At 37.4% G+C, this 14,947-nt stretch overlaps 1 protein-coding gene across 19 annotated transcripts in view; it reads left to right on the top strand.

Annotated features, from left to right (window-relative positions):
* LOC139754721 (uncharacterized) overlaps positions 1-14,947 on the top strand; it is a 201,893-nt gene that overhangs the window by 132,725 nt on the left and 54,221 nt on the right. The window contains exon 5 of one of the 19 annotated variants that reach the window (XM_071672348.1): positions 10,994-12,151. The exons of 16 other annotated variants lie outside the window; for them this stretch is intronic. In XM_071672348.1, coding sequence (XP_071528449.1) covers positions 10,994-11,239 — 246 coding nt within the window. In that variant the 3' untranslated portion in view covers positions 11,240-12,151. 2 more of the 19 variants (XM_071672347.1, XM_071672314.1) reach the window with 2 other exon arrangements.

The following is a 14,947-nucleotide window of genomic DNA, read 5'->3' as shown; positions in this document are numbered from 1 at the left end:
TAATCTTATTGATTGTGCAGATAATGCTGCTTTTAACTTTCCATGATAAAAACTTCAAACAACCATTTTACAAGGTGAACTAAAGGATCAGCAGTTCGACATTTATTATTCAAAGGTATTTTCATTCCATGGGAAGAAGAGGCAAAAGTCTTAAGCATGATTTTTGATTGTGGATTGACTTGGACCCTTCAAATGAAAAAGGGAAGAATAATAGTTGTGAAATGATAGTCACAAAATTTTCTGAAGGTAGTTTCTTGCTATTCTCAGGAAGCAGATTGGAAAACCATGTCATTATATGATTTCTTGCATAGATCAGAATTGAACCCTGTTTGCCAAATATATCCATTGACCACTGATCATACCCATCCCTCACTTTATGCAGGGGTTATGTTCCTGAAAAAACCTTGCACAAAGAGAAATTGCACATACTGAACCAATAAACACAGAAAAATGGACCCATGTTTTCTCGACCCTCCAAGCCTCACTGAAGTTTTGGTGCACTTTTTGCTGCACAAACCCACATAGTAGTGACTTTTGACCACAAAAAGAGGAAGTGGTAAAAGTAGGTTTCTCATAGAATAGGAAAATTGCATGCAGTGATTGATGTTCTTAATCTTGGTAACAGAATAAGTTAGGGTATTCAGATCTTCAAAGATTTATAGTGTTAATGCCTAATTTGTGGAGCTTTTTAATTTTGAGATTCAAAGAACTTGGTCTTAAGTATCTCTTTAGACTTTGATGTACACCATGTAACCCCACATGCAAGTATGTTTTGGTTGTTAAGAGGACAGTTATTTGATCAATATCCAGAGTTCTATAAACTCCTTGATTTAAGAATAAAACTGCTGCAGCTAAGATGGTTTTGACAGGTCAAGAAGTAGGTTTGTTTGGTTCCCTGTTTGGAAGGTTCCTTTGATCAAAATATGTGGGGCCTGGTTGAAAAGCAGTCAGAAGTGAATTTGCTTGTGTAATAAGTAAGCTCCTTCAGGATGATGCTATTCATGCAAACAAAAATAATATGACGAGGGTTGAGATTTTTGTGCTAAAGTGATCAGAGAAGAATCTCATATCACAAAATTGTGTTGACTGTGGAACTGTTCTTGCTGCAATTGAATTGACTGAGCAACCCCTCCCAAAAAAATCATGATATAAAATAAATAGATAGATGAATGAATAAGTAAATAGATAAATAAATGAATTGAATAAGATAAAATAAATTTTAGTCTACTCTACTTCCCAGAGTGCTCTGCAAGTGGTATTACATTATACTTTAATGTATCTCATAGTTCATGAAGTCCAAGATGAGACTAAGAATCCACACCAAGTATAAGAGTAGAATTCTGCTGGTTTCTAGGACATGCTTGTATCAGCAGTAATGAAATAGCAAATGGTGAGGCTAAATTATTCATATCTAGTATTCTATATACAAGGATTTTGCCTTACTGATTTTAAAGGTAGAAAAAAATGATGATATTTGTGATTGGACTTAAGAATGCAAATGAATAACAAACTATGAAGAACAATGAAAAGTGTTGAAGTATGTTATTCTTACTCCAGCAGGCATTGCTGTTGTGAGACTTGGTCATAATATGTTGACACATGTTAACTTAATCAAGAGGACACTTGCCCCAGTATGTGGCACGTGCATTTTTGATATTACTGTGGAACATGTACCAACAGAAAGCCAGAAATATGGAAGTCAGGGTCATATGCAAAATATATAACTGGAAAAAATGAAATTATTGGAGAACTTATACGATGATATTTACGCATGTACATAGATAAATTTTTGAAAGGAAGTCAGAGTATATGAATCTTTAAAAATAGTTTTGGTATATTTTTTTTTTATATCTTTTAGAGCGAGCCTGTGTAAACCTGTTGGAGTAGTTTTATTTTACATATCTTTTTTGTGCTAAAAAATTATGAATAACTGTTAAGTTCTAGTGCATTACAAATTCCATAAAATCAATTTCACTCAACTCCAGGAGTACATAATACATGTGTCTCTCATACAGGAAACCAGACTTCCTTCCAAATTCACCCTTCTTTTCTGTAATTACTCACCCGTAAAAGAAGACACAAGGAAGAAAACTCATAATGTTTGTATCAGAACATGTCTCTCACAGATGCCACTCAGAATACAAAAGAGTTCTGCTCTCTTGAAATACAATCCTTAAAAGTAAAAACCTCACAACACGTACTGTATTATATTCAAAATTGTATACCACCTTCCCTCCTGGATTCACTCCCAAACTGTAGAACCTAACCATCATACCCAACTGTTTATAAGGAGATGTCAGTGCCCACTCTCCAGAATTGATCAAGATTCACACCCAAGATTCCTGAGGTAAACTAGAACTACTCACAATCAACTGCATTGTTTCGTCATCCCTATCTTTACCAGACTTCCATCTCACCAACTTCAGCACCCAACCTCACCATACATTTATCTTCTGCATACCAACTCTGTATACAGTGCAAGGACCACCTGGAGCACACTTCACAAACTCTTCTCGGTTCTTTTTTGTGTTCCATTATTACTTTACCAGACATACCCAATCCAAACAACCACCAGAAAAAAAAATATACACAAAGTATAGAAAAAGAGAAGCTTCAGAACTTCATTATGGAGAATTTCCCATCCTGTACCGTGCTATCTCACATCATCATCAACCAAGCCAGCAAGAAGCAGTTACTACAAGGACATAACTGGTGAATTACTTGGTCATCAGGGTCTTCTACCCCTACAGCCTGGCCTGGGCCCAGGCTGCATAGTTGGTTTCTTGGTCAACCAAGTAGTTGGAAGCCACTGACCCCAGGCCCACAGAGCTTGCACATCCTGGCTGGTGGGGTACACTTTGTAAATACTTGTCCAAGGCTCTCTTGAACTTATGCACTGTGCATCCCATGGTGTTTTGATGATTGCAGGCAAGATTTTAAAGTCTCAGTTCCCAGGGGAGGGAGCGGGTGGCTGGAAATCCTCCCCTCTCGTTTTTTTTTTAATTTTCCAAAAGAAGGAACAGAGAAGGGGGCCAGGTGAGGATATTCCCTCTAAGGCCCAGTCCTCTGTTCTTAACGCTACCTCGCTAACGTGGGAAATGACGAATAGTATGGAAAAAAAAAATATGTATATAGAGAGAAGAGAGAGAGAGGTGTGGGAATAAAAAGAGTGTGGTTGAGAGAGCAGAAGAGGGTGTTTTGAAATGGTTTGGTCACATGGAGAGAATGAGTGAGGAAAGATTGACCAAGAGGATGTATGTGTCAGAGGTGGAGGGAACGAGAAGTGGGAGACCAAATTGGAGGTGGAAAGATGGAGTGAAAAAGATTTTGAGTGATCGGGGCCTGAACATGCAGGAGGGTGAAAGGCATGCAAGGAATAGAGTGAATTGGAACGATTTGGTATACCAGGGTTGACGTGCTGTCAGTGGATTGAACCAGGGCATCTGAAGTGTCTGGGGTAAACCATGGAAAGTTGTGTGGGGCCTGGATGTGGAAAGGGAGCTGTGGTTTTGGTGCATTATTACATGACAGCTAGAGAAAATTCTTAGAAAACCTGTACAAAATTTGTTTTGAAACAACAGTTGATGCTTGCAGTGCAGTTAGAAATTTAAAACCCTTACCTCCTCAGTTAGGTTTCTTTTCCATCCCTATGAATATCACATTTTTAAAGTTATAGAAAAATGTGTTTAAATCTTTGTTTCAAAGATATGATATTAAAAAAGAAACTTTCAATTTTTTTTCAAGCGATGTCAATGAAAATGTTTAGAAGTTTTGTTGTCTGCATAATGCACTAAATTGTTTAGGAATTTTGTTGGCTGCATAATGCACTAAATTGTTTAGGAATAGATGCATGTTTTCTTTTTTCTTTTTTTTTTTACCCACACCAAAAAAAAAAGTTAAGTACTGATTGTTATAACATCTTATGGCATGTAATAAATAATTTTTTGATAAAATTAGTGATCTGTGGATTCGGTAAAAAAAACAACAATATGGCCTAGTTCGGCAAAATTTTGCTGGTTCAGAAAACAGCTGGTATCTCAAAAATCAAGATGATTACAGTAAAGTTAGTGAAATATGCCTTTAATACAGCTGAAAATCCAGTTGACTAATGAGATATATATTTATATTAACAGTTTATTGCTTTTCTGTATGTATGTTTATGAATTTGTATCCCAATCTCCAACTCATTGAAGTGATGTTGATGCCAATGTCAAACTTACTGGTCTCTGGGAGACAGGTGTTTTTCAAGTGAAAATGATTTTGTCTCATAGTGAAAGAAGATCATGAGAAAAGTAAAATGACCGAGAAACAATTATTACAATCTTCAGCTTATTACCCAGGGAGAAATAAACTTGCAACAAAAGCTCATTACTCTCTGTGTTGACGTGGCTTGATTGGTAGCACTTAGTTCTTTTAATGTTCGCACAGACCCCACTTCTACTGATGCTTCATACAGATACTCTTGTTCCAAAAAAAAAAAAAAAAGAAAAATGTAGTTCCACTGTTTCTGAAGGTCTGTATAAAGTTTCATTGTGACACCTGCTGTGTGGTTTTTGGTGCTTGTTGCTTAGGGAGAGCCCAACGAGATAATGTTTCTCACGTTTCCCTACTGACATTGTTTTAACAGTTTCAGTTGAGATACTTCTAAACTCTTCCCCATCTCATGTTTTCACTAATAAATGCATTGAAAATATTCTGTAGTATCAACCTTTTTTTTTTTATTACATAGATACACAAACATTTTTTTTCGTTATACCTACAGTGCCTTACAAACGTTTTTGTCAGATTTTCTTTTGTGAATTACTGTATTTTTTTTACAGGCCATACTGTATCTTAACTGATATTAAATGTTCACCACAACTTTTTCTGTACATCGTAAAGTTAAGAGATTTATAAACAAGTACTTCTTTTTGTAAACATGCAATAAAATTATCAACTTTTTTTGGTTGCATTGAGTGCAAATGCTGAAGCATTTGCAAAACCTTTGTCTGTTCATGCATCTAGATTTGACATAAGCACACAAAATCCTTTAGTTCCCACATGCTCATTCCCATTTGATGTGTTTGAGCTAAGTATCAAAGATCTTTCTAACTGCTAAATTGAGTAAGTGTCCTGGCTCTAGTGCAGAAGTTGTGGGTATGAACGTAATGTGTGATGTGATATTGGCTGACAGTAATGCAAGAGTGATGTAATGGATGATGCTTTATCAATATCAGTAAAGTACTAATTTATTTTGCCTCACAGTAGATATCTTTAATGTGTTTATGTAACTATCTTTCTTTCTTTTTCTTTCACACTATTCGCCATTTCCCGCATTAGCGAGGTAGCGTTAAGAACAGAGGACTGGGCCTTGAGGGAATACCCTCACCTGGCCCAATTCTCTGTTCCTTCTTTTGGAAAATTAAAAAAAAAAACGAGAGGGGAGGATTTCCAGCCCCCCGCTCCCTCCCCTTTTAGTCGCCTTCTACGACACGCAGGGAATACGTGGGAAGTATTCTTTCTCCCCTATCCCCTATCTATCTTATCTATATCTCTTTGACACCTGTTCCCTTCTGGAACTCCCTCAAGGGGATAACTAGTGGACTTCAGTGCCACTTCTTAGTCTTTTGTGGCTCATATTTAACAGGCCACTGGCAGAGGGCAACTCTAGTGCAGTGTTTTCAGAGGCTACTACCTTATTTTCCTACTGACTGCTTCTACCTGATGCTCCTTAAGCATCCTAAAAGACATATGCCCTTGCATAACTCAAAACTGAAGATCAATCTGCCTTCATGGTGTATCCATGCAGGTGAGACGGTAACAGTCTTGCTGAAGAACATCCCAAACCAAAGAAGTCCACATTTCCCTCATGCTGAAAGCTTCTGGAAGGAGTTCTGTATAACATCAAAACTCATTTGTAGAAATAGGTCCTGGGGTAATTTTTTTTTCTTTTATGCCTTTTCAACATTTCTTCCACAACGTGAGGTAGCACCATGAAAAGATGAAGACGCTCTTGGAAAAAAAGATAAAGAAAAATTCCTTCTAATGTTCTTTCAAATAGAAATAAATAAAGGAGGAGAGGATCATCAGTGCTTGAATTGATGTTATGACAATCATTACATAAACATATGTTTAATTTGTTTATGGATGGGGTTGTTAGGGAGGTGAATGCAAGAGTTGTAAAGAGGGGCAAGTATGCAGTCTGTGGTGGATGAGAGAGCTTGGGAAGTGAGTCAGTTGTTGTTCGCTGATGATACAGCGCTGGTGGCTGATTCATGTAAGAAACTGCAGAAGCTGGTGACGGAGTTTGGTAAAGTGTGTGAAAGAAGAAAGTTAAAAGTAAATGTGAATAAGAGCAAGGTTATTAGGCACAGTAGGGTTGAAGGTCAAGTCAATTGGGAGGTAAGTTTGAAGGGAGAAAAACTGGAGGAAGTAAAGTGTTTTAGATATCTGGGAGTGGATCTGGCAGCGGATGGAACCATGGAAGCAGAAGTGAATCATAGGGTGGGGGATGGGGCGAAAATTCTGGGAGCCTTGAAGTATGTTGGGAAGTTGAGAACATTATCTCGGAAAGCAAAAATGGGTATGTTTGAAGGAATAGTGGTTCCAACAGTGTTGTATGGTTGCGAGGCGTGGGCTATGGATAGAGTTGTGCGGAGGAGGGTGGATGTGCTGGAAATGAGATGTTTGAGGACAATATGTGGTGTGAGGTGGTTTGATCGAGTAAGTAATGTAAGGGTAAGAGAGATGTGTGGAAATAAAAAGAGCGTGGTTGAGAGAGCAGAAGAGGGTGTTTTGGAATGGTTTGGGCACATGGAGAGAATGAGTGAGGAAAGATTGACCAAGAGGACCAAGAGGATATATGTGTCGGAGGTGGAGGGAACGAGGAGAAGTGGGAGACTAAATTGGAGGTGGAAAGATGGAGTGAAAAAGATTTTGAGTGATCTGGGCCTGAACATGCAGGAGGGTGAAAGGCGTGCAAGGAATAGAGTGAATTGGAACGATGTGGTATACCGGGGTCGACGTGCTGTCAATGGATTGAACCAGGACATGTGAAGCGTCTGGGGTAAACCATGGAAGGTTGTGTGGGGCCTGGATGTGGAAAGGGAGCTGTGGTTTCGGTGCATTATTACATGACAGCTAGAGACTGAGTGTGAATGAATGGGGCCTTTGTTGTCTTTTCCTAGCGCTACCTCGCACACATGAGGGGGGAGGGGGTTGTTAATCCTTGTGGCGAGGTGGCGATGGGAACAAATAAAGGCAGACAGTATGAATTATGTACATGTGTATATATGTATATGTCTGTGTGTGTATATATTTGTGTACATTGAGGTGTATAGGTATGTATATTTGCGTGTGTGGACGTGTATGTATATACATGTGTATGTGGGCGGGTTGGGACATTCTTTCGTCTGTTTCCTTGCGCTACCTCGCTAACGCGGGAGACAGCGACAAAGCTAAATAAATAATAAATAAATAAGGTGTGGCCTATGAAAGAAATTAAGAATATTGGCTCTTATGCTAATCGGAAATTGGACAGCAGAACATTTACCCTGTAGTGGATGGCAATCATTCTCCTTCAATAAAATGTCTCGAGTCACAAAAAACGAGCGAGTTCTCTTAATAGCAACATTTTACAAAAAAGAAAGGTACAATAGGTACTGCTTATCAAGCTATCATAGCCAAACTACAGGTTAGCAATAATGTTTCCTTTGTCATCAATAAGATAAAACGGTTCTTTAATGCTAAACCACGGTGAGGAGGAATAATACATATATGACAAGGTTTGTGGCTAGAAAGTAGCTCCCTTCAGTGGTATCCAAACTTTTGAAACTAAAGTGTATTTTGACTGCCTTCATCCCCTTTTCACTTTAGGTCAACTAAATGCATGTGACGTGTTTGGAATAGGCATCATAGTACTTAATGATGAAAGCATGCAGAACAATTAAGAAAAGTCCGATATAACACAGAACAATATAGGTGAGGAAATATGTCCAGAAATATTCCTTAGGAACATATCCCCATTTTATATAGACTTCAGTGTTTGGTAAAGTTGGCTTCATTGAAAATGATTTCACATGGAGTAACATTTTTCAGGAGTGCATGTAATATGTTAAGCAAAGAGCCCCTGTAGTATAAGATTGCCTTGACCACATTTTATTAATTGAATAGCTTGCATTACCAGACTTTGTTTTGCTAAACCATCAGAATCCTTGAAAATCTTTAATTTCTATACTTTGTAAAAATTGCTACATCTACAATTTTTTGGACCCTACCATGCTGAACCAAAGAAATGTATATTGAGGTGTTACTGAACTCCACCTCTTCAAGGTTACACTGCGATTTAAAAGTCACATTTAGTGAGGCTGTACCTTTGGGAACTCGGTCTCTTCAAAGAACTTTTCACTCCAAAGGCAATTACACACACACACACACACACACAAGGAGAAGTGGGAGACCAAATTGGAGGTGGAAAGATAAAGTGAAAAAGATTTTGAGTGATCGGGGCCTGAACATGCTGGAGGGTGAAAGGTGTGCAAGGAATAGAGTGAATTGGAACGATGTGGTATACTGGGGTTAACGTTCTGTCAATGGATTGAACCCTGGGGATAGGGGAAAAAGAATACTTCCCACATATTTCCAGCATGTTGTAGAAGGCAACTAAAAGGGATGGGAGTAGAAGTCTAGAAATTCTCCCCTTCAAGTTTTTACTTTTCCAAAAAAGGAGCAGAGAAGGGGGCAAGTGAGGATTTTCTCTCAAAGGCTGAGTCCTCTGTTCTTAATGCCAATACAGGAAATGGAGAATATGTATTGGGGGGGAATTATGTGTGTGTGTGTGTGTGTGTGGAAAAGGAGCTGTGGTTTCAATGCATTACACATGACAGCTAGAGACTTGAGTGTGAATGAATGTGGCATTTGTTATCTTTTCCTAGCGCTACCTCACAAGTGCATGGGGGAAGGGAGGTGCCATTTCATGTGTGGCGGGGTGGCGACAGGTGTGGGTGTGTACATGTGTATATATGTATATGTCTGTGTATGTATATATATGTATATGTTGAAATGTGTATATGCATATACATACCTATACATTTCAACGTATACATACATATACATACACACACACACACACATATATATATAATATATATATATATATATATATATATATATATATATATATATATATAATATATATACACACACATGTACATAATCATACTTTCTTACTTCATCCATTCCCGTTACCACCCCGCCACACATGAAATGGCAGGAAAAGACAACAAAGGCCACATTCATTCACACTTGGTCTCTATCGGTCATTTGTAATGCACCGAAACCACAGGTCCCTTTCCACTTCTAGCCTCCACTAAACTTTCAATGGTTTACCCCAGATGCTTCACATACTCTGGTCAATCCATTGACAGCACGTCAACCCCAGTATACATCGTTCCAATTCACTTTATTCCTTGCACTCCTTTCACCCTCCTGTATGTTCAGTCCCCAATCGCTCAAAATCTTTTTCACTCCATCCATCCACCTCCAGTTTGGTCTTCCACTTATCATTCCCTCCACCTCTGACACATATATCCTCTTTGTCGATCTTTCCTCACTCATTCTCTCCATGTGACCAAACCATTTCAATACACCCTCTTCTGCTCTCTCAACCACACACTTTTTAATACCACACATCTCTCTTACCCTTTCATTACTTGCATGATCAAACTGAATTGTACTGAATTGTATAATGATTTTATTCATGAAGTATGTGATTAACAAAAATTGTTTTTTGTTCTAGATTAGTTATACATGGATCTTTTTGTGTTGAAGGTTGCTTAGGAAAACTCATGTATAACAGTGAGGATAGTTTATTGAATTTTAGCTTCTTTAAGAGTTTGTAATGGGATGGTATTTGTTGTATTTAAAGTGCATTGCTGTTATTGAAAAAAAAAATTAACATTGAAAGAACTGTGTTCATGTGATGATAGTGAAATGAAAAAATTTATGATGATTGGTGAAAGAACAATATGATGTTAGATTAGTGTAAGTTGGAAATAACTAAGGCACTGTTTAGCTTCACCTAAAGCTATATCAGAAGTTAAAGTTTGTGTGTAAAGTTGCAGGGGGAGCCATACCAGGGGTGTGACGATGCCTTTGTGTATTTCAGAGGCTGTCGTGGCGCAGTCCCCTGGTGAGGTGCTCCCCTTCAGCGTCTGCCCTGCACAAGTCCCAGTGTGTTCCGCGCCTTAATCCCACAGGGGGAGGAAACGTCTCTGTAACTGGGGATTTAGGATCTCCGCTGCCGTGCCCAGAGTGTGGACGGGAATTTCATGGGCTAAACAAGAAGTTCCTGTTAACGAGACATATGATTACCCATACAGGAGAGAAGCCATATCAGTGTCCCCATTGTCCATACCGTGCAAATGTATCTAGTAATCTCACTCGACACTTGCGTACTGTTCACACTCCTACTACGAACCTTGTAGCTGCCCCGTCTCTTTTACCTGCATCCGTAAACCTTGCCACCAGCCCATCATCACAAACAGTGCATCATCCTTCGTCACCTCCTTGAATGAAAAGGAAAGCATTTTTTTTTATTATAAAGTAAGGAAATTGATTGCACCCTTGGGCATTGGTATGCAGAATTGTGATAAACAGCTGATACCTCCATTGATGGGATACAACTAAATTTTTTCCAAGAATCATATCAGAAATTATAAAATGGATGCTCTAACTTTTTATTTTTATTTTTTTTTTTTTTACGTTGCTGTATCATCAAGGCTTTTATATGTGTTTTCTTGGTGCAGTATCTTGTCCTTTGAAAAGTACCACATCATGTAACATGAAAAGAACAATACTGTATATGAATGTTTGAATATGAAAAGAACATGTGTGCTTACACAGCTGTATAGGGTGTGTTAAGGATTTAAGCACAAAGGATGAGAGCACCTCACAAGTTTGGAAAGACTTCCAAGGGATAAAGAGCCAACCCTGATATACAGTTTTCCTCCAGCAGGGTGGAGCCTTTGTCAAGTCTCAGAGGGGGAAAGACCTGCTTTACTTCGAAGGTTTCAAGCACAGGATTTGTCGTGAAGAGGCTGGAGGACGGACCAGTTGGTGGCGATGTACCAAGAAAACATGCCGTGGTCGTGCCAGACTGAGTGTGGAGGGAATCACCATGGTAGTCCTTCATAATCATGCCCCATACATACTACAGCCTCACACATACTATTTAGACAACTTTGCTCCGGAGATATCATAATGATCGGTGCAGAATAATTAAGGAATTTACGAGTCAAATCTTCTTGATTACATTGGATCGTATGATTACAGTCAGCTGTAGTCTCTCATGCACAGTTTTCACATTTAGTAAATTGAATATTACTACAAACGAAATTAAGTTTTCAAGCGCACACTGTGCTTTCTTTTTTCGTGTGGTTGACAAGAGGGAAAGGCTTGATTGTGAGGATTAAAAGGGAATTAGTGGCTGTTGATATTTTTATGCAATAGTAATGACAAAAATTCTGCATTTCATTGCATATTATACCAAGCAAAAACTGCTTTTGCTGTTGTATCTAAAAGCACCAGATTAAAGATGTAACCTTGTGAAGAAGCAGAGAATTATTGATTTACTGAAGTTTAATTTTTTTCTAAGGATATGGCATTAGAATTACTTTCTTGGTATTGGTATACATTATATTGTGGTGGGAACTCTATTTTTGTAATGATTTATGATAATGAAAGAGTATGAAATGAATGTAGAGTGGGATACAGTGCTCTGTCTGTTTCATGTGCATGATATGGCAGAGTTCAATTGTTTTGTTACATCATATTAAATTTAGAAAGTATGGAATGAAATTTTTTACATACCAGAATAGAACAGGACATTAGAGTTTCAGTATGTATTTGATAAAGATTATTATTCTCAAGGTTTGGAAAAGTGATTATAATAGTTCAGGAGTGACCTTTTTTGCCTTTTATTTTCTGAAGGCCATCACATGCTTGCTAAAAAAAGATTTATACTTAAATGAATACTTTGCCTTCTTCAAGCATAATTACTTTTTCATAACAGTTGCAGCCAGGAATATATTCATTAGTGCATTTGATAAATGTATTTGTCAAAACTCATATCAATTGAGAGTAACAGTCTCCAGAATAAATGTGAACAGCACTTCCTTTTGTTTACTACTCCTGGTATATTTTGTTTATGTTTTTTTTTAAAAGGGGAAGAAGAAAGACAAGTAAAACAAGACACAAAATGTGCAGGACCAATGAGAAACATCTTGGAACAAAATCAACTGTAATAGAGCTCAGAATCAATAACTAGTTGTTGGTTGATAATTTTGGGTTTAATTGTATCAAGTAAATTGATGGATGTAGATAGATTATGATCCCTGTTAAATCACCTGCAAACTCCCAGATCACCCTGGAAGAATCACTTATGACCATTTTTTGTCATTCTATGGGTGCATGCTGGATTCTCAGAAGGTACTCTGAACAAAATTTCTAGTATCTTTGTAAATTGATGTGATTGAAGTTTTACTTGCAAAGCAGTAGGATACCTTTAAAGTTATAATCGATACATTATAAGTAAAACTTATCAAGACCATATTTGCCAGAGTAATCTTCTAATGGTTATTAATGAATAATGTGTTCACTGATACTTTTTTAAAAGAATTTTGGTGCCGAAGAAGTTGAGTGTGTTGTGCTTTCGGGATTTCTTTATCAAGTAGATTTTTGTAGTTGCGTTTGTTCATTTAGTTTATGTAATTGGGAGTTGTAGCATGTTTCATGAATGGATTGAATTGAGATTTTGTTTGCTGCATTGGTGGGCTGAATGAGTCATGGGGGGGGTCCTGGGCTTATTGATTAGTCAGTGTGTGATAGGGCACAGTTACGAAGAAGAATGTGTGTGAGACATATTTAGAGAAAGAGAAGGATTAGTACAGATATGGCATACAAGGATCTGGTGAAATATATGGTTGACAGAGATGTTTTGTGAAGGTTTTATGAATTAATGGTGTGGGAGGAAAGCTGATTGTATGAAGAAGCAGTGAGGTTTTTATTATGAGTGATTTCAACATTTAAAAGTAAAGTTTTGCACATCATCAGGCAAGGCATAGTATAACTTCTATTGTGCTTCAGAATGTAAATGAAGAAAAAAAAACTTAATTTTGATAACCTGTAATTATTTAAAGTGAAGTAACTGTGCATAAAAGCACTTGTAAGAAGGGCACACAAAATTATGAGCTTCATAGATATGTTATTCAAATTCATGCAATAAGAAACTAATCCTCAGTCTTTACAAATCATTGGTGTATCATCACCATGAATATTGTGTTACTCGAGAAAAAAAAATTATGGGTAAAATGGAAAAAATACAGATTTGCCAATGAAAACACAAATTCTTTGAGAAGTAGCAAGATAATCTGAAGTTAATTAAGATGGTTAAAAGATGATTTTGTACAGATATTCAAGATTATTTAAGACTGACAACCTCATTGCAAGTAGTTGTAGGTTATCTCTTGTCTTGTACTACTTCTTAGTAATGGATACAAACTCCTGGGCAAATGTGTTACTTTGAATGAGGCACAATGCTTTTTCTTCAACAGGATGTTTGATTTATGGAATGATTTACTAGCAAGAGTAGTTGAAAGCGACACCATAGGTGTTTGAAGATAGTATTGATAAATACCATACTTCAGGTCCATGCTTAACATTATTTGTGCCTTCATAAATGTGAAGTTTACACGTGCTTATATCTATCATGTGATTGTTATTTTATTTCTCTTACGTAAAACTGTGTGTTTTCTGTCCTTTTCCGCTGTCACAGACAGCCTTTGAAGGACCCAATGGTTGGTTGCTGTTTGCTTTTCTAAGAGTTATGTATTAATCTTTGTTGGAAATGAGGGACAACTGTATTTAAATGTTTGTGGAATTCCTTGTATTTTGGAAGTTTAGAAATATTTCTGACTCCCAGAAACATGGGATTGTTATCTAATGTGGATCGGACTCAATCATGTGCTTGATAGTTTCATGACTCAAAATATCAGAGCAGTATTGAAATACCATAAGAGATCATTTCTTAACCTTTGAAAAGTGGATTGTTGTCCTGAAAGTAGCATGTGTATTGGGTAGCATAAGAGGTGCTTGTATGAATGTTTCTTACAGTTTCAAACAAATTCTTACATCTTGTAGGGTTATGATTCTTATTCTGCATATCAATGGACCTCATCATGGAAGAATTCATGAGAACACATGACCACAAAATTATTAGATATTTTTTTAAGAATTTACTTATGACTATATGAAGGTTTACCATGTTTTAGAATTTTGCCCTTCCTTTCTCAAGAACTTTTCCAGAAGACTGGCAGTACTCTGTTATGATTTCCAAGGTAAAATAACAGTTAAATACTTTAGGCACATCCACTGTGCTCAGAGCTTATATGTCCAGTGCTGCACTTGGGAAATCTGATGTAGACTTATCCTGTGGGTGGGTTAGTGATGTCATATGATTAGAGGTCTAACTACCAGCTGGAGCATGATGTCATAAGTAGGACTGTGTTTCATGGTAAACCCATGAAACTAACTATTTATCGCTAGGGTACAGGAACCAGTTTATGGCTGAATGACCCATTTGATTTAATTTGAGCCAGTTTCTCATTAAATGGAGTATCCAGAAATGGACCATAGCATTTGAGTCGGTTCTTTATCTCACAGTTTCTTTGTGGAAATTTGAGCTCACAAGGATGGCTATTAATGATGCCTTCCTTCCTTGTATATTGAAATTCTAAAATTTTCTTCCTTCTGGCTTTTCCTCTTCCTATAACCTTCCACTTTTAAGGATGGGTTTACGAACACATGAAGAGCTCAGGTTAATCCCTGCTGTATTTTTAGTTCTCTGTGAAAATCTTTGGTGGGGCTTTTTATATTGTGCATTGCAGTTATGACATAGAATTCTAGCATGATA

This window comes from Panulirus ornatus, chromosome 17 (genome assembly GCF_036320965.1).
Source record: "Panulirus ornatus isolate Po-2019 chromosome 17, ASM3632096v1, whole genome shotgun sequence".
Classification (NCBI taxonomy): domain Eukaryota; kingdom Metazoa; phylum Arthropoda; class Malacostraca; order Decapoda; family Palinuridae; genus Panulirus; species Panulirus ornatus.
This window is presented reverse-complemented; position numbering and strand designations above follow the sequence as displayed.